At 48.6% G+C, this 18,140-nt stretch overlaps 1 protein-coding gene and 1 pseudogene across 2 annotated transcripts in view; both read left to right on the forward strand.

Moving 5' to 3' along the window:
* The window catches only part of LOC309556304 (serine/threonine-protein kinase 31-like), a 417,430-nt gene that overhangs the window by 254,782 nt on the left and 144,508 nt on the right, over positions 1 to 18,140 (forward strand). Inside the window, exons 9-12 of the mRNA XM_082258745.1 lie at positions 3,055 to 3,156; positions 11,245 to 11,325; positions 11,412 to 11,537; positions 11,878 to 12,003. Coding sequence (XP_082114871.1) covers positions 3,055 to 3,156; positions 11,245 to 11,325; positions 11,412 to 11,537; positions 11,878 to 12,003 — 435 coding nt within the window. The remainder of the gene's footprint in view (positions 1 to 3,054; positions 3,157 to 11,244; positions 11,326 to 11,411; positions 11,538 to 11,877; positions 12,004 to 18,140) is intronic.
* On the forward strand, positions 13,716 to 17,734 carry LOC309556305 (annotated as a pseudogene). The gene is made up of 2 exons: positions 13,716 to 15,261; positions 17,702 to 17,734. The product of its transcript is annotated as an uncharacterized misc_RNA (transcript).

Here is an 18,140-nt window from a genome sequence, read left to right on the forward strand (position 1 = left end):
CGATCACCAGATCCAGACCATTGGTCTGTATCTGGTGACTGATTGGTTCTGAGCCCAATCACACCAGGATGGGCGCGCCCTGCAAGCCGTGTATGCGTGTGACATACAGTGCCTTGCAAAAGTATTCAGCCCCCTTGAACTTTGTGACCTTTTGCCACATTTCAGGCTTCAAACATAAAGATATAAAACTGTAATTTTTTGTGAAGAATCAACTACAAGTGGGACAGGGGGAAAGTGATGTAATTTTCCCTCCTGGAGCTCTTTCGGTTCCAGAAGAAGAAAAAGAGACCTCTAAAACGTGAGTTGAATCTTCACAAAAAATTACAGTTTTATATCTTTGTTTGAAGCCTGAAATGTGGCAAAAGGTCGCAAAGTTCAAGGGGGCCGAATACTTTCACAGGGCACTGTAGGTCTACGTCGCCAGACCTAGCCGTGCCGCTCTGCTGCAGCAACGTTAGCGGACAGTAAGTGGTTAAGGTGCATCCATGCTCCTTTTCAATGGCTAGGATATTGGCTTTCCTCCAAAGCGGGGTTGAGCAGCGGTTGGCCTTGGGTACTATTAAAGGCCAGGTGTCGGCTTTGGCGGTGTTTTTTCAATGCCCTTTAGCTACACATTCTTTGATTCGCACCTTTATCCAGGGAGTTAGTGATGTTGCTCCTCTGATACGGTCCCCGTTACCTCTGTGGGATCTTAGCTTGGTACTGTCTGTTCTTCAAAAACCTCCCTTTGAAAACATTAGGGAGATTTCTCTGCTTACACTGTCACTGAAGATGGCCTTTTTGGTGGCTATTACCTCGGCTACAGAGTGTCTGAATTGGTGGCGCTGTCCTGTCGTTCACCTTCTCTGGTGGTCCACAGAGATAGTGGTACTTCGACCTAATCAGTCGTTTCTTCCTACGGTGGTTTCTGTTTTCCATTTGAATGAAGACATTGTGCTGCCTGCACTCTGTCCTAAGCAAAAGCATCCCAAAAAAATTGCCTTGCATTCTTTGGATGTGATTCGGGCAATTAGGGTTTGTCTGGCGGTTACCGAGTCTTTCAGGAAATCAGACTCTTTTTGTCCTCACAGAATGACCTCAGAAGGGATTGGATGTGTCTGCTGTGACCATATCCAGATGGATCAGGTAGACGCTGGTACAGATGTATTCACTTAAGGGTCAGGTTCCACCTTTCCCTGTGAAGGCGCATTCTACTAAGACGCTGAGTGCCTCTTGGGCTTTTCGCCATCAGGTGTCAGTAATACAAGTTTGCAAGGTGGCAACTTGGTCGTCTGTGCAAACGTTCATTAAATTTTACAAAGTAGATGTGTTGTCATCCTCGGATGCTTCTTTTGGCCGCAAGGTTTTGCAGGCTGCTGTTTAACCTCCCTGGCGGTATTCCCGAGTGTGGCTCAGGGTGGAATTTTGGTGCCATTAGCGTTAACCCCGAGTGTACCCCCGAGCCACACTCAAGGTACCGCCAGGGAGAAGTCGCTGGATCCTGGAAGAGGTTACTTACCTTGTCCCCCCGGGATCTCGCGATGTATTCTGGCAGTGTACGGTGGCCGGATCTTCCGCCTGATGCTGTGTTCCCCGGCTTCCGTTCATTGCGAGCATCGCGTCGCATGGGGGTGGAACCGGCGGCAAATTCAAAAAGTAAAAAACACAAACACACTGATATATTGTAATCCTGTTGGATTACATTGCTAAATAAAATAAATTGACCTTAGTTTGCCCCCCCCCCCCCCCCAGTGCCCTTGACTGCAGTTTTACTGTACACACACACACACACATATATATATATATATATATATATATATATATATATATATGTGTGTGTGTGTGTATGTATATATATATATATATTTATAGTTTGTTATAATTTATGATTTTGTGTTTCAAACTTTTTTATACCTGTAAAAAAAAAAATCATATGTAAATAGTTGGTTTGGGCTGCTCGTCCTTAAGAATTACATGCAAAATAATGGTACCGTTTTCAGCACCTAAAATCTGAAATAATCATACCGCCAGGGAGGTTAAAAGAGAAATTCTCTGCGTTGTTTTCCCACCCCTCATGCAAATACTGCTTTGGGACGTCCCAGTGGTTAAGAACGATATGGAGCTGTGTCTGTCAATGAATGATGGAGAAAACTGGATTTTTGACTTGCCGTAAAATCCTTTTCTCTGAAGTTCCTTGACAGACACAGCACCCTCACTCTATTTCTGAGTGGTTTGGGGTTTTTTTCCTCTAACACTGCTTGTAACAAAACTGAATCCTATAGCAGAGTTAGTGGGTGTATGCCTGCAGGGACTGCCCCATAGGTGTGGTAAAGATTTTTCCTGCCTAGTGTCCTACTTCTGTAGGGGGCAGCATAACCCAACGGTTAAGAAGCATATGGAGCTGCGACTGTCAATGAACTTCAGAGAATAGGATTTTAGGGTAAGTCAAAAATCCATTTTTTTTTTCTTTTTTTTTTTTTTCATACTTTCATCAGAATACTTTAGCGTCAACGTAGTGATACTATACCACTCTGGGGGATTATCAGGAATATATATATATATATATATATATATATATATATATATATATATATATTTTTTTTTTTTTTTATTATACTGTTATTGCTTATGACAGTGATGACCACTGTTAATAGTTAACTCTCAAGAATGGCTTTCCATTCATGACAGCATGCTTACTGTTGACATGCTGTGATTGGCTACAGCTAATCACATAGTGCAGGTTGCTGTGATTGGTCCAGATACCGTATGATACATGTGGGCCAATCACAGCATCATAACAGTAAGTCGTGATCTGTGTCTGTTTGGACCATACCACTGCGCGCCCCAGTTGGCGCACTAGTGCGCATGTGCTAGGCAATGTATATTTACATTGTCTAGCCTGGCTTTGCTTCCCATCCACAAAATGTAAAGTATACAGGTAGCAAGCGGTTGATATCACTAGATTGCTCTTTCAATAAACATCAACAACAATTGAGATGCCCTTACCCCCAATAAGCCTGAATCTGCATAAAATGTATTGCCTGTACTTTCTTATAATGCCAACTTGTTTTGTAGTCAGATGAATATAACGAAAATACCCATAAAGAACTGAAACATGAAATCGATGTCTTAAGAACTAAAATATTTTATGAAATACGGCGTGAACAAGAGGAATATGTGAGTTATATTTTATTTTGTTAACTTAATGGCTAAATCAACTCAAATCTGTTTAGTTTTTATCACAACCTCTCTTCCAAAGTTTCCTACCAGTCTAATCTTTTGCCATAGATTTAGGCCAAGTAAAGTTGTTTGGCATTGCTGATGATTGGTATAATATTTTAGAGCATCAGACATATTACAATTAAATTGTAAATAACCTGGAATTCTGAATGATGGGGGGGACATGAACTGGTCTTTAACTTGTTTATAAAAGTAAGGGTAGTCTTTTTAACACTTTTATTTATTTTTTGTTAATGGAAACTCAGATTTTGAAAACGTTGGGCCAAGAAATTTGAATGCCAAACTGGATGATAGAAACAATGAATACAAAAATTGGTGCACCTGCCAATAACATTCACAGCTGCTAATAAAAAAAAAAGGAACTTTACTCATAACAGTTTGATAACAATTACCACTAACCGCTACAGGCATCCTCCCAATACCTTTTTTTCTTTTTTTGGCCGGCAATGCTCTGTAATGTAAAAGCACTCTTAGCTGATAATTAGCCCGCTGGATCGCTTTTTTAGGCAGTGTAAGGGGCTTCCCCACTCCAGCTGCCCTTCCCAGGCTCTCCCATTCCCCCGGGAGGCCGGGACTAAAGCTGGCGCTTCCGCTGGCTGATGGCGTGGAGATGACAGAGGACCATGAAGTCTTCAATCTTCTGTATGCTCTAGAAAAGTGGAAACAGGTATTTCTCTTACATCCTCCGACAGTCGCCGCCACCTCTAAGTCATCACTGTTGGGTATTGACTTCCTATCCGCAGGAATAGCTAGGCATATAGACTTAGTCCAAAGACAAAAGGCATTAGCATAATTAGCATATACACACCCATGGGGGCTGTCCCATCTGGTCAATACCCCCCCTGCATCACCACTCCCAACTCAGTTTTAATCTGCCTAGCGTCAGGAATAGTCAGGCTTACCTTGTGCTGTGGCTTCAGTCTCAGCCTTCCTAATCTTTTATTTGATTTTCTTTGAAAATGTCAGTTTTTTTCTCTTACTTTACTAGCTGTTTATTTTGTCAGCTTCTAGTGTTAGTCCTCTCTTCGGATGAAGATGGATCATGCGGTGCTGGGATTCGGACTGGCTGCCCTGGTTCTCCAGAGCAAAAGGGTCAGATGGACCCCCAGCCCGCCATCGAGCGTTCAGCTATGGTTCGCCCTGGCATTACGAACGACCCATCCCTTTTCGCTACAGGGATGCAGCCGTGAGGTGGCTACCCCACAGGACTCGTCTGCGGTGCTGCAACGTCATGTCCCTGGCTCACGGCACTCCCTGTCAGATGAGGACAGAGGTTTTCCGTGCATGGAGGCTCCCCACGCCATCTGGTACAGGTAAGTACTTTTCTGTGTGGGGCTTCTGTTTGGGGTGGCAGTCTGTGTTGCTGTGTGTTCCCCGTGTCTGTGCCTGTGCGATTCCTGCGGGGATCGCTTGTGCAGATCTGTATGTTGCCTGGGGGTCCCTGTCCCTGTGTCACCTTAGGTGCATGTTGGGGGTGCAGACGTTTTGTGCTTGTGTGGTGGCCGCAGCGGTGCATTTTCGCGCGGTCCGCCATCTTTGACATGGGCACACATGTATAGCTCCTCTGGGGCGATCCTACATGTCTTTTTGGTGCCATCCGCCGCCATTTTGTGGGAGGTGGAACGATCGGTCCGGCCGCATGTCGGCGGCCATTTTGGTGTAGCCTACAATGCATCCCTATGGGGCAGCCATTTTCCCAGGGTCTGGCTTATAGTCCAGCCCTCTCCAGCAGCACTTCCTTTCCATCAGCAGCAAGGACTCTGCGGGTTATCACTCTCAATTTCCCTCTGTATATCGCTTCTGGCTCAGTTTCTTTTCTCCTTTGGGGTCTTTCATCACTGTAGCAGTAGTGGTGGGCTGCGCACACCGCAGCGTTCTTAAAGGAGACAGTACACTGTTTTTGCACTGTAGTTTGTTCTGATAACTTGAGCCATGGCTTCTCAGGAAAGCAAGTTTCCTCCAGCTTCAGTGGGGGGCCCCAGTTCTCCTGTGGCTCCGCTGCGCCACGATCTGGTTGCTCTGGCATATTTTGAATTGCTGATGTCTGAACGGGCTGCGAGAAAGAGTCCCAGGTTGTCTCTCCTGATTCAGATGGGGATATGGCTGCTGCTGCGAGATTGCCCTTTTCACTGTCCCGCTCATCCTTGGACCCCCCGGGGTCTGAGGGGGATGCTGAGATGGAGGGGAATGATACCTCCTCCCTGGGGTCGCCTGTAGAACGGGATGAGTTGGTTGTGTCTGTAAAGGACACCTTACATTTAAACATAGAAACACAGAATGTGTCGGCAGATAAGAACCATTTGGCCCATCTAGTCTGCCCAATATATCTGAATCCTATGAATAGTCCCTGGCCCTATCTTATATGAAGGATAGCCTTATGCCTATCCCATGCATGCTTAAACTCCTTCACTGTATTTGCAGCTACCACTTCTGCAGGAAGGTTATTCCATGCATCCACTACTTTCTCAGTAAAGTAATACTTCCTCATATTACTTTTAAACCTTTGCCCCTCTAATTTAAAACTGTGTCCTCTTGTGGTGGTTTTTCTTTTTTCAAATATGCTTTCCTCCTTTACCGAGTTGATTCCCTTTATGTATTTAAAAGTTTCTATCATATCCCCTCTGTCTTTCTTCCAAGCTATACATGTTAAGGTCCTTTAACCTTTCCTGGTAAGTTTTTTCCTGCAATCCATGTACTAGTTTAGTAGCTCTTCTCTGAACTCTCTCTAGAGTATCTATATCCTTCTGGAGATATGGCCTCCAGTACTGCGCACAATACTCCAAGTGAGGTCTCACCAGTGTTCTGTACAGCGGCATAAGCACTTCTATCTTTCTACTGCTTATACCTCTCCCTATACATTCAAGCATTCTGCTGGCATTTCGTGCTGCTCTATTACATTGTCTTCCCACCTTTAAGTCTTCTGAAATAATTACTCCTAAATCCCTTTCCTCAGATACTGAGGTCAGGACTGTGTCAAATATTCTATATTCTGCCCTTGGGTTTTTACGCCCCAGGTGCATTATCTTGCACTTATCCACATTACATTTCAGTTGCCAGAGTTCTGACCATTCTTCTCGTTTTCCTAAATCCTTTTCCATTTGGCGTTTCCCTCCAGGAACATCAACCCTGTTACATATCTTTGTGTCATCAACAAAAAGACAAACCTTACCATCGAGGCCTTTTGCAATATCACTTATGAAGATATTAAACAAAATTGGTCCCACTACAGATCCCTGAGGTACCCCACTGGTAACATGACCTTGTTCTGAATGTTCTCCATTGACTACAACCCTCTGTTGTCTGTCACTCAGCCACTGCCTAATCCACTCAACAATATGGGAGTCCATGCTCAATGACTGCAGTTTATTGATAAGAGGATGAGCCCTGTCCTCCGGGCGTTGTGTCCTCGTTTGGGACGCACGGGACCCGCACGTCTGCGCAGGTTTTTCCCTGCCCAGAGGAATTCCATGATATTGTTAATGAACAATGGCACACGTTGAAACGTCCATTCCTGGTACCTAGTCGGTTCACATTGCTTTATCCTTTTGCACCAGCTACGGAATCACGATGGTGTGTGCCTCCACGGGTAAATCACACTGTGGCAGTGTTGAACAAGGCTACCTTGGTTCCTACTGAGGATACCCCGGTTTTCCGGGATCCCACGGACCGGCGGTTGGAGTTTCTTGCTCGCCAGTCCTATACGGTGGCGGGTTCGTTGCTCAAACCTGTTTTCGCGTCCGTTCTGGTGGCTCAGGCGGTGACTGATTGGACTGAGGTGCTTAGGAGCAATCTCGTGTCTGAGGGTGTTCCGTCTGCATGGCTGGAAATGGTGGATCAGATCCACCGAGGAGTCAGGTACTTGTGTGATGCAGCCTTGGCTGAGGCCCCCTTAGTGGCTCGCCTCTCTAGTGTCGCGGTGCTTGTCCGGCGACTGATTTGGCTGAAGAGCTGGTCAGCCGACCAGTCCTCAAGGGAATCTGTTGCTGATTTCCCCTATGCTGGCTCTCGCCTTTTTGGCGAGGCATTTGGCGCCCTGGTAAAGGGCGTCACGGGGGGCAACAAGAGCACTATGCTGCCCCGGAACCCGAAGAACATGTCTTTTCGAGGCAAGCAGGGTTCTGCGCCTAGATCCTGCCAAGGGTCCGTTCGTGCCTTTCGGACCAAAACTAATTGCAAGCCCTTCAAGGCCCAGGGCACCCGGAAGAAGTCCTGGGCGGGTAAGCGGGAGTCCGGCAATGCCGGCTCGGCGGGTCAGTCCGCCTCTGCCTGAAGGGACGCCCTCACCTATTTCAGGGGTGGGGGGACGTTTGCATGGTTTCCTCCAACCTTGGCTGCTCCGGATTTCGGACAGGTGGGTTCAGGACATCGTTCGATCAGCTTTCCAGATCAAATTCCTTTCCCGGCCGGCGGACAGATTCTCTCCCTCCAATCTGCTTCTGCTTCTGGGGCGTCTAGGACTTGCGTCACGTGGCGCAGGACCTGCTTGCTCAGGGGGTGTTTGTCCCGGTGCTTCGTCAGGACAGGTTTCGGGGGTTTTCTTCGAATCTGTTCTCTGTGTCCGGGATGGAGGGCAAGGTACGTCCTATTCTGGACCTGAAAGCACTAAACCGCTTTGTGCGTGTTTGGGAGTTTCGAATGGAGTCTCTCCATTTGGAGGTGGCCTCTTTGTATCCAGGGGTATTCCTGGCTTCGATAGATCTGAAGGATGCGTACCTGCTCATCCCCACCTTCGAGGGTCATCAGTGGTACCTTTCGGTCTGCTTTCGCAGAGGACCACTGTCACTTTGTGGCGTTACCCTTCGGTTTCGCTTCGGCACCAGGGGTGTTTCCCAAAGTGTTGGTGCCGGTTCTGGGTCTGCTGAGGGCCCCGGGCATTGCGGTCCTGGGTACCTGGACGATCTGATTCTGAGATCACGTGCCAGCCAGGACCTTGTGCGCGATCTGTCCGTCACGGTACAGGCGCTCCTGGAGTTCGGCTGGACCATCACCGTTCAAACTTCAGTGTTGTCTCCGTCGCTTCGCCTTCCCTACCTGGAAATGGTTCTGGGCTCTGCTCAGGCAAAGGTGTTCTTGCCGGAGGACACGCTCCGGACTTTGCGGGACGAGCTGAGGTCCCTCAGGGACAACCCATCCTCGTCACTCAGGACCTGTATGCGGGGCCTGGGGTTGGTGGTATCGGCCTTCGAGGCGATACCCTTTGCTCGGTTCCACACGCGGGAGATCCTGGACAGGTGGGACAGACTGTCTCAGTCCTGGATTCTGGATGTCTCCTTGAGTCGTCAGACCAGATGGACTCTTCTGTGGTCGCTCCGGTTCCCGTCGGTGGCGGAAGGCAAGTCCTTCCGTCCGTTGGTGTGGACGGTGGTTACCACGGACGCCAGCCTGTCGGGCTGGGGTGCAGTCCTGGGCACACTGTCTGCCCAGGGTACTTGGTCGGGGGAGGGGTCCTCCATCCCGATGTGTGTACTGGAGTTACGAGCGATCAAACTCTGTCTCTTCCAGTGGTCGGACCGTCTCCGGGGTCTGCCTGTCCGCGTACAGACGGACGATACTACCGCGGTGGCTTCGGTCACCAACCAGGGTGGCACCAGGAGAGCTCGAACGGCCTGGGAGGTGACCGACATTCAGTCTTAGCCGAGACTTATGTCCCGGTGCTTTCTGCTGTTCAGATGCTGTGTGCGAGGTGGGGATCCCCGGACGTGGATCTTTTCGTATCCCGGCTACATCTAACGGTGGAAAGGTTTGTGGCAGGACTGCGCGATTCATTGGCGGACGCCTCGAATGCATTGGGTGGCCTCTTGGCATCAGTATCGTCTGATGTGCGCCTTTCCTCCGGTTCAGTTGCTTTCCCGGTTCCTCCGCAGATTGGTCTCGGAACCAGGCATGGTGATCCTGGTGGCTCCGGACTGGCCTCACCGGTCCTAGTACGCCGACGTTGTTCACCTGGCAGTGGCGCCTCCTTGGCGTCTGCCTCTGCGGGAAGATCTCCTGTCTCTAGGTCCGATCTTCCATCCCGCTTTACAGTTGTTGGCTTTAACGGCCTGGCTGTTGAGGCCCATGTCTTGAAGGACAACGGTCTCTCCCCTGAGGTTATACCTACCCTGATCAAGGCTAGGAAATCCTCCTCTGGTAAGATCTATTACCATACCTGGAAAGCCTATTTTGCCTGGTGTGAGTCCTGGGGGTTCTCCCCTCGTTCTTACTCGTGTCGAGCATCTTGGCTTTCCTCCAGTCTGGAGTGGTTCAGCGTCTGGCGCTGGCCACGATAAAGGGCCAGGTGTCTGCACTGGCTGTCCTTTTCCAACGCCCTGTGGCGTCTCATTCCTTGGTGCGCACCTTCATTCAAGGTGTGCGACATTTGGCTCCTCCCAGGAAGGAGCCTTTACCTCCATGGGACTTGAACTTGGTTCTGTCCGCGTTACAGCGTGCTCCCTTTGAAAACATCAGGGAGATATCGTTGCCTCTGCTGTCGAAAAAGGTTGCCTTTCTGGTGGCGATCACTTCGGCTCCCAGAGTGTCGGAGCTGGCGGCGTTGTCTTGCCGCTCCCCTTACTTCATAATTCACAAGGTTAAGGTGGTTTTGCGACCACCCCCATTCTTCCTTCCCAAGGTGATCTCTGAATTCCACCTTACTGAGGACATTGTCCTGCCTTCGCTTTGTGCGAAGCCTAAACATCCAAAGGAGATTGCCTTACGTTCCTTGGATGTTGTCAGGGAGATCAGGTTTTCCCTGTCGTCTACAGAATCCTTTCGAAAGACGGATTCCCTATTTGTCCTTCCTGAGGGATCTCGGAAGGGCATGGCTGCGTCCGTAGCAACTATTGCCAAATGGATCAGACAGACCATTGAGCAGGCTTACGCCTTGATGGAACGGGTTCCGCCCTTCCCTGTTAAGGCGCACTCTACCAGGTCTTTGAGTGCATCCTGGGCCTATTGGCATCGGGCCTCGGTGGCCCAGGTGTACAAGGCGGCGACTTGGTCGTCGGTGCACACTTTTTCCAAGTTCTACAAAGTAGACATTCTGGCATCAGCTGATGCTTCTTTTGGCCGCAAGGTTCTCAGTGCGGCAGTGCCGTGATGGACCCTTGAATTTTTTTCTGGGTCCCTGGCTGTTGGCATTTGCTTTCCTGGGCTGTTGCTCCTGTTGAGCATTGTTTTTTTCTGTTGCCCAGTTGGTTTTCTTACGGTGCATGTAAGATTCCTTTCTCTGATGTGGGTACTGCGTTGCCTTTTCTACGGTTGCGTCTCCCACCCCTCATGTCTATACTGCTTTGGGACATCCCAACAGTGATGACTTAGAGGAGGCGGCGACTGTCGGAGGACGTAAGAGAAAACAGAATTTTTGTAAAATCTTACCTGTAAAATCCCTTTCTCTGAGTCCTCCGACAGTCGCCGCCCCCGCCCCTCTTTTGGGGTTCTTATTACCTACTGCTATGCCACCAAACTGAGTTGGGAGTGGTGATGCAGGGGGGGTATTGACCAGATGGGACAGCCCCCATGGGTGTGTATATGCTAATGCCTTTTGTTTTTGGACTAAGTCTATATGCCTAGCTATTCCTACAGATAGGAAGACAATACCCAACAGTGATGACTTAGAGGAGGCGGCGACTGTCGGAGGACTCAGAGAAAGGAATTTTACTGGTAAGATTTTACAAAAATTCCGTTTTTGTATACTTGTGTGTCCCCTAGTGACTACTTTGGAGTTTTCTCATCTCCCATCTTTTTGGACATATTTTGTTTAGTCATGGGACTGCACCAATTTTCCACAGTGTGGCGTTGGTGATAAGGCGGTGGTTTTCACTCTATTTCCTGAAATACTGTTGTAGATCCGGTGGAAATAAACCCTTTTTTCTCACAATTATGCCAGAGCCTAACCCCATTCACCACAAATAATTAAAGAACTATCCTTGGGAAATAAATCTGAGATGATAAAAAAAAAAAGGCACCAGCCTTTTTTCACAGTTGTCAAACTTAAAGGACTTAAATGTTTTTTCCCTTCACCTGAATTTATGTATATTTCTCAAGGTACAATTAAGCATTTTAGTGCAGAAGTGGTTTCCTGAGCTACCTCTGATGTACTCTGATGCAGGAATACTTAACTTCATGGTGAGTATAAATTTGTCTTTCCTCCATATTTGTTTGGCTGTAGAGATATTGAAGTTTATACTCATTCCCTTTTTTAACATTCACAGTGCTCTGGGGGCCTTCTTTCAAGCAGTATGGAGAGGATACTGTTTAATGCAGAACCAATGAAAGAGTTAAGCAGCAAGCGACCATTTCTGTGTACTGAAGTCCAGGATAAGAAAGTTTTGCTGAAGGTCTTGTGTCTTGCCTTATAATTTTTCCTTTCTTTCTAATTTTAATTTCCTACAATAAAATGTCACACTGCTAAAAAAAAAAAAAAAAAAAAAAATAGAGTGACTATTGACTTCTGCCGTATGTACTTGGTGGCTTTGTCTGTTAGATCACCGCTTTCACAAAATGACCTCCATTTTTTCATAAATAAACTTACAAGTTTTATTATAGACACAATTGTGGATACTATTTGAAATAAGTTTAGTGACATAATTTATGATTTGATATTGATAACATAAAATTAATGCTTTGTATCTTTAGGTCGAGGTACACGCAATTGAGTATTGTGATGTGTTTTTCTAGGGGTATTCAGTAGGAGTTGACACAGAAGAGCAAGTCATTGTAAGGGCAGCAGAATTTCATAAAGCTTGGATGCTGCTGAAGGAGGAGTCTGGAATAATGGAATTACTTTACCTATTTTTCTGCAAAGTAAGTATCCTGGTGTATGTTGCCAGGGTCTTTTGGCTTCTAATTGCTATTGCCAATATGGTGCAAAATAAAAAGATAATTTTGAGTTTAGTTAATAACTCATGTTAATAATTCTTTGAAAGTTGACAAGTATGCTCTTGTCAGGGTCTGATCTGCCCCTGTATTACTATGATAGTGGTTCCGTTTAATTGTAAGTATATAGGCAGTCTGAAATAACAAAAATAAATAGGCTGGAGAACCCCAGAGCCAATGAGGCTTACATGTCCAATACATCTAGAAAATTATGTTTCTCTTACGTCCTCCGACAGTCGCCGCCGCCTCTAAGTCATCACTGTTGGGTATTGACTTCCGCTCCGCAGGAGTAGCTAGGCATAAAGACTTAGTCAAAAGAACAAAGGCATTTGCATATACACACCCATGGGGGCTGTCCCATCTGGTCAATACCCCCCTGCAGTGACCACTCCCAACTCAGTTTCATTCTGCCTAGCGTCAGGAGTAGTCAGGCTTCCCTGTGCTGGGGCTACAGTCTCAGCCTAACTAATCTTTTATTTGATTTTCTTTGAAAATGTCAGTTTTTTCTTGCTTTACTAGTGTAGCAAATACAGCCACTGTATATTGTCCTTCGTGTAGGCATTATGTTTATTGTATGTGTATACCTTTAAGAACCAAGTGTTTGTAATGTAATGCTACAGCCCATTCCCCCCCCCCCCCTCCTGTTTCTTATGTGACGGTATTCACCATCACTGGTATTTAAAGACAGATAAGTAATGGTTTGGATTGCTTCATATTTGCCAGCAATATCTCCATATAGAAATATTAAGATTTATTCCCATTTGCCATGAAATCTGTAATTCCTAAATGCTGTGTATATTACATATCTTTCAATGTCAGCAAGGTTTTCCTTTTGTTTGTGTATTGGGAATGTGGATTGCCCTGTCTCATTGTAAGTGCTAATTACCTCCCATTGTTCTGTGTCTGGCTATTGTGTACCTTGATTGCCCCCTGGGGGCTTCTGTCTCATTGCACATGGCAGTCCTTCTGGTCAAGCTATCGCACCAATCCCTGCTGACTCATTTTCGAGTCCTCATTTGCATGGCTAAGGAGGACCTGAAGGAGACCACAGGTACTTTACAATTGACCAATAGGAAAGCGGTTGTTGGGGGCGGGATGTTCCAAATTCTGTATACATGTCTTGTTCAATAAAGTTGTTTTGAGTTCCTTCACCTCAATCTAGAGTTCTGTCTCTTATTGGGGGAATCTGCTGCAAGGGATTGCTATGTCCTCCATACTCCCTTGGATAATCACTGAGCTCTTGTAAGAGCTTGTGTAAGAGCTTGTTCTGCTGCACTCTCTGGGGAAAGAGAGGTTCACCCACAGGAACTTGGAGCCTTGTCGTAGGTCCAGGGTGGGTAGGAGATGCCAAGACCCTAACCAAGCTGCGGCGGTTCGTGGAGTCTGAAGTGCTTACGGTGTCTGGTGGAGTGCTAGGAGCCCTCGGGAAGCACTAGGAGCATCTGTCAATGGAGGTACCCGCTCAGGGGTGCCCTGCTCCGTTACAACTGGTGGCAAGCGACGGAATTTCAAACCGCACAGCAGATCCATGATCGGCAGTAACTACCGAACAAAGAGGAGAGGCAGCAGCACAACGGAACGAGCCATTCGGATAAAACCAGCATTCGGGAAATATGTCAAAGTATACGAACGCTTGGTGAATGGAGGTGAACTATGCAGCTTTGAAAAGAACTACATTGAAGGAATTATTGCAAGCTAGAGGGGGAAACGCCAGCCGCAAAACAAAAGCGACCCTCGTAGCAGAGCTCATGGAGGGAGACAGAGCAACCCCTGCAGCGGGCCCACAGGAGGCAGAACGCAGCGAATTTGACAAGGAGCTACAGAGCAGACTGGCCTACTACCCAGAGCCCCACTAGTAGGTAGTAGATGGCGGACGTACAAGAATACCTGGTGGTCAAACACCAAGCAAGTCAGCGAGCCGGGGAGAGAGCTCCAACCGCCTGTCCACATTACCCAGGTGAAGCCCAAGATTCTGTACCAGGCGTTTAAAAGCTATACCGAAACCGACGGCGAGATAGAGGATTACCTACAAGATTTCGAAAGGTTATGCCACCTGCACAATATCAGTGCGGAGGATCGAGTACCCCTACTGGCAGAGAGACTATCTGGTCGCGCAGCAGAGGCATACCGTGCTGTACCCGATGAGGACAGTACAGACTATGCCAAGGTGAAGCAGGCCATTCTAGCTAGGTATGCGATTACCTCAGAGGCCTACCGCCTAAAGTTCCGAGATATTAAAAAGCTCGCCAGAGACACTCATACAGAATGGGCGCACCGTCTACAACAAAGGCTGGTTGGAAGCCACCCAAGTCAACACCCTAGAAGACCTGTTCCAGCTATTGGTAATGGAGCAGTTCTTTAACGTGATACCCGCTCATCTGCAGAATTGGGTGCGAGATCGGAAACCCCACACTCTACAAGACGCAGCCAAGTTAGCGGATGAGTTCCAAGATACCAGGAGGGAACAGCGCACTCAACCAAGAGCAGCCTATGGACCTACAGCACCAGTACTAGCCATAACCGCAGCCATCCCAGCACGCCCGGGGGTAAGCAATAATACCTACGCCCCCCGGTATCAGGCTCGCCCCCCCAATACGATGCCACACCTGCAACCAGCAGGGACATATGCAGCGGGACTGCCCCCGCAACCGACCACCGCCCAGCTGGAATACTCCGGCACCCAACAACCCAGCAGCGGTTCATTGTGCCCAAGCGGAACCCTACAGAGTACCGGAGGTCCCAGCTTCCACCCAGGAGCCTCTGGGTACGCTACATGAAGTCAGCCCTATCCAAGCAGCTTCTGACAACCGCCAAGGGCACCGACAAGAGGTACAGATGGAGGGGAGAAAAGTACACGGTGTGCGAGACTCTGGAGCTACTATAACGCTGGTCCGCACCCACCTAGTACCCAAGGGCAACCTCACAGGGTAGTGTGTGGCAGTACGTGTAGCTGGGGGAGCGATCTACAAGATCCCCACTGCCAAGGTACACCTGAATTGGGGAGCGGGGAATGGGAATGTGGAGGTGGGCATGATGCAGGATTTACCTGCAGACGTTCTTTTGGGCAACGACCTGGGGGAGCTGACTTCAGCTTTTGTTCCCCAATCTACCATCCACGAAGCTTATCTGGTTGTGACCCGGCAGCAGGCTCACACCACAGCACCACCTAACCACTCTGAGGCTCAGGTAAGCAATGTGCCCCCCATGCCTAATGTCCCTCCCTGGGCGTCCCCCCCCCTAGAATTTGGGTCGGAGGTGGCCCTAGACCCTTCCTTACAGCTGTATATAGACCGTGTAGATAAAAATTTAGGCAGGGTTAGAAGGGGAAAGATACACCTGGGGAAAGGGACTCCTGTACCGCCAAGCCGAGAAGGCAATAGCCGGATCGATCCCCATACCCATTAAGCAATTAATTGTTCCCCGGAAATATAGATTGGAACTGCTGCGCATAGCGCACGACATACCCCTGTCCGGACACTTAGGGATCAGTCGTACTAAACACAGGCTAACCCAGATTTTCTTTTGGCCAGGTATCTCCCAGGATGTACGGCGATATTGCCAGACCTGTGATACCTGCCAAAGGGTAGGGAAGAGGGGTGACCGATACAAGGCCCGGCTACGGTCTCTTCCCATAATTAAGGAATCCTTTAGCCGGGTCGCAGTAGATATAATAGGCCCCTTAACTAAACCTAGCCCATCCGGCAAAAAATACGTCATAACTGTGGTAGACTACGCCACCAGATACCCTGAGGCAGTGGCCTTGACCAATGTGCACGCAGAAACGGTAGCAGATGCCCTGATGCGAGTATTCTCCCGCGTGGGATTTCCCCGGGAGATTATTTCGGATAGGGGCACTCAGTTCACTGCCGAAGTAACGCACCATCTCTGGAAGATATGTGGGGTACAACAGATCTTGAACTCCGCATATCACCCCCAGTCCAATGGGCTCTGTGAACGTTTTAACGGCACCCTCAAACAGATGATCTGTACGTTCATGGACACCCAGAAAGACTGGGAAAGGTTCCTCCCCCACTTACTGTTTGCGTACCCCAAGAATCCACCGGATTCTCCCCTTTCGAACTTCTGTTCGGAAGGAGAGTGAGGGGCCCCCTAGATTTAATCCGGGAACATTGGGAAGGAGAAGGGACCATTAATGGTACACCTATCGTACCATATGTGCTGGAGTTTAGGGAACGCCTGGAGGCCCTGACTCAGACTGTACGCGACAACCTCCAGGCGGCCCAACAACGACAGAGCCGATGGTACGATAGGGGAGCCAGGGACCACAGCTTTCAAGTCGGGCAAAAAGTATTCATTTTACGACTGGTCCACAAAGACAAGCTGCAAGCCTCCTGGCAGGGCCCATACAAGGTGGTAGAACAAATATGTGATACCACCTATGTGATCGGTCCAGTCACAGGCATAGGAGCCAAATGCAGGCTCCACGTAAACATGCTCAAACCCTACCAGGAACGTACCGAAGAGGTAACGGCAATTTGCGCATCTGCAGCCGAGGATTTTGACAACCTACCTCTCCCCGACCTCCTAGATCAGGAGGGCCGAAGCGGAGATCTGGAAGAAGTACAGTTAGGAGAGCGACTAAGCGCACTGGAGCGTACCCAAGCTCAAAGTCTAATTCGGGAAAAGGGGGCCACCTATTCGAACTTACCCGGGTACACCCCGTTGGCCACACACAAGGTCGAAACCTTAGAACAGACACCCCTTCGCCAAACCCCCTACCGCATCCCAGAATCAGTAAAAGAGGTATGCGGAACGAGATTGCGGAGATGCTACAGCTAGGAGTGATAGAGCCCTCTGATAGTTCTTGGGCCTCCCCAGTAGTGCTAGTGCCGAAACGGGACAGAACGACCCGTTTCTGCATAGACTACCGGAGACTCAACGACAAAACCACCTCCGATGCTTACCCTATGCCCCGGATAGACGAGCTCCTAGATAAAATGGCAAGGGGCCATTACCTCACCACAATAGATATGTGCAAAGGGTACTGGCAAATTCCACTAGCCGAGGACGCCATTCCTAAATCGGCATTTGTCACCACGTTTGGTTTGTACCAATTCAAAGTCATGCCATTCGGGATGAAGAACGCCCCAGCTACCTTTTCAGAGGATGGTGGATGAGCTACTGGATGGGTGTCAGGAGTACGCTTGCGCTTACTTAGACAATATCGCCATTTTTAGCTGCTCCTGGCTGGAACATCTGACCCACATAGGAGCCGTACTAGACCGAATTAGGGAAGCAGGATTGACCCTCAAACCCAGCAAATGCCACATAGGGATGGCCGAGGTTCAGTATTTAGGGCACCGGGTAGGAAGCGGTCAACAGAAGCCCGAGCCTGCTAAGATAGAGGCTGTCGCCAAGTGGCCAGCCCCCCGCACCAAGACACAAGTTTTAGCATTCCTAGGTACCGCAGGGTATTATCGTAAATTCGTCCCCAACTACAGCACCCTGGCCAAACCCCTCACTGATTTAACTCGCAAGAATCTTCCCAAGATAGTAGCCTGGGCCCCAGAGTGTGAACATGCATTCCAACAGCTCAAAACGGCACTTGTTAACTCTCCTGTCCTTTCTACTCCCGACCCAACTAAACGATTTCTCGTTCATACAGACGCTTCTATGTTTGGATTGGGAGCAGTACTGAGCCAAGTCGGAGCGGATGGCGGCAAGCACCCAGTGGCTTATCTAAGCAGGAAACTTTTACCCCGGGAAGTGAGCTACGCCGCCATTGAAAAGGAGTGCCTGGCTGTGGTGTGGGCCCTCAAGAAGCTACAACCCTATTTATATGGGCAACCTTTCTTTTTACTCACTGATCACAACCCGTTGGTGTGGCTAAACAGGGTGTTAGGAGACAATGCCAGGCTGCTGCGCTGGAGTTTGGCGCTGCAGCCTTTTGACTTTACCATCCACTACTGCCCTGGGAAGCAAGACGGCAACGCCGACGGGTTATCAAGGCAAACAGACATTGACAAATGATCCACGAGTACTACTCCGGACATCCCCAAGCCGATCCGTTAGGATCAGACTGTGTATGCCGGCTTGGTTCTGGG

The sequence above is a fragment of the Pelophylax lessonae genome (genome assembly GCF_965119305.1).
Source record: "Pelophylax lessonae genome assembly, chromosome: 5".
NCBI classification, from domain to species: domain Eukaryota; kingdom Metazoa; phylum Chordata; class Amphibia; order Anura; family Ranidae; genus Pelophylax; species Pelophylax lessonae.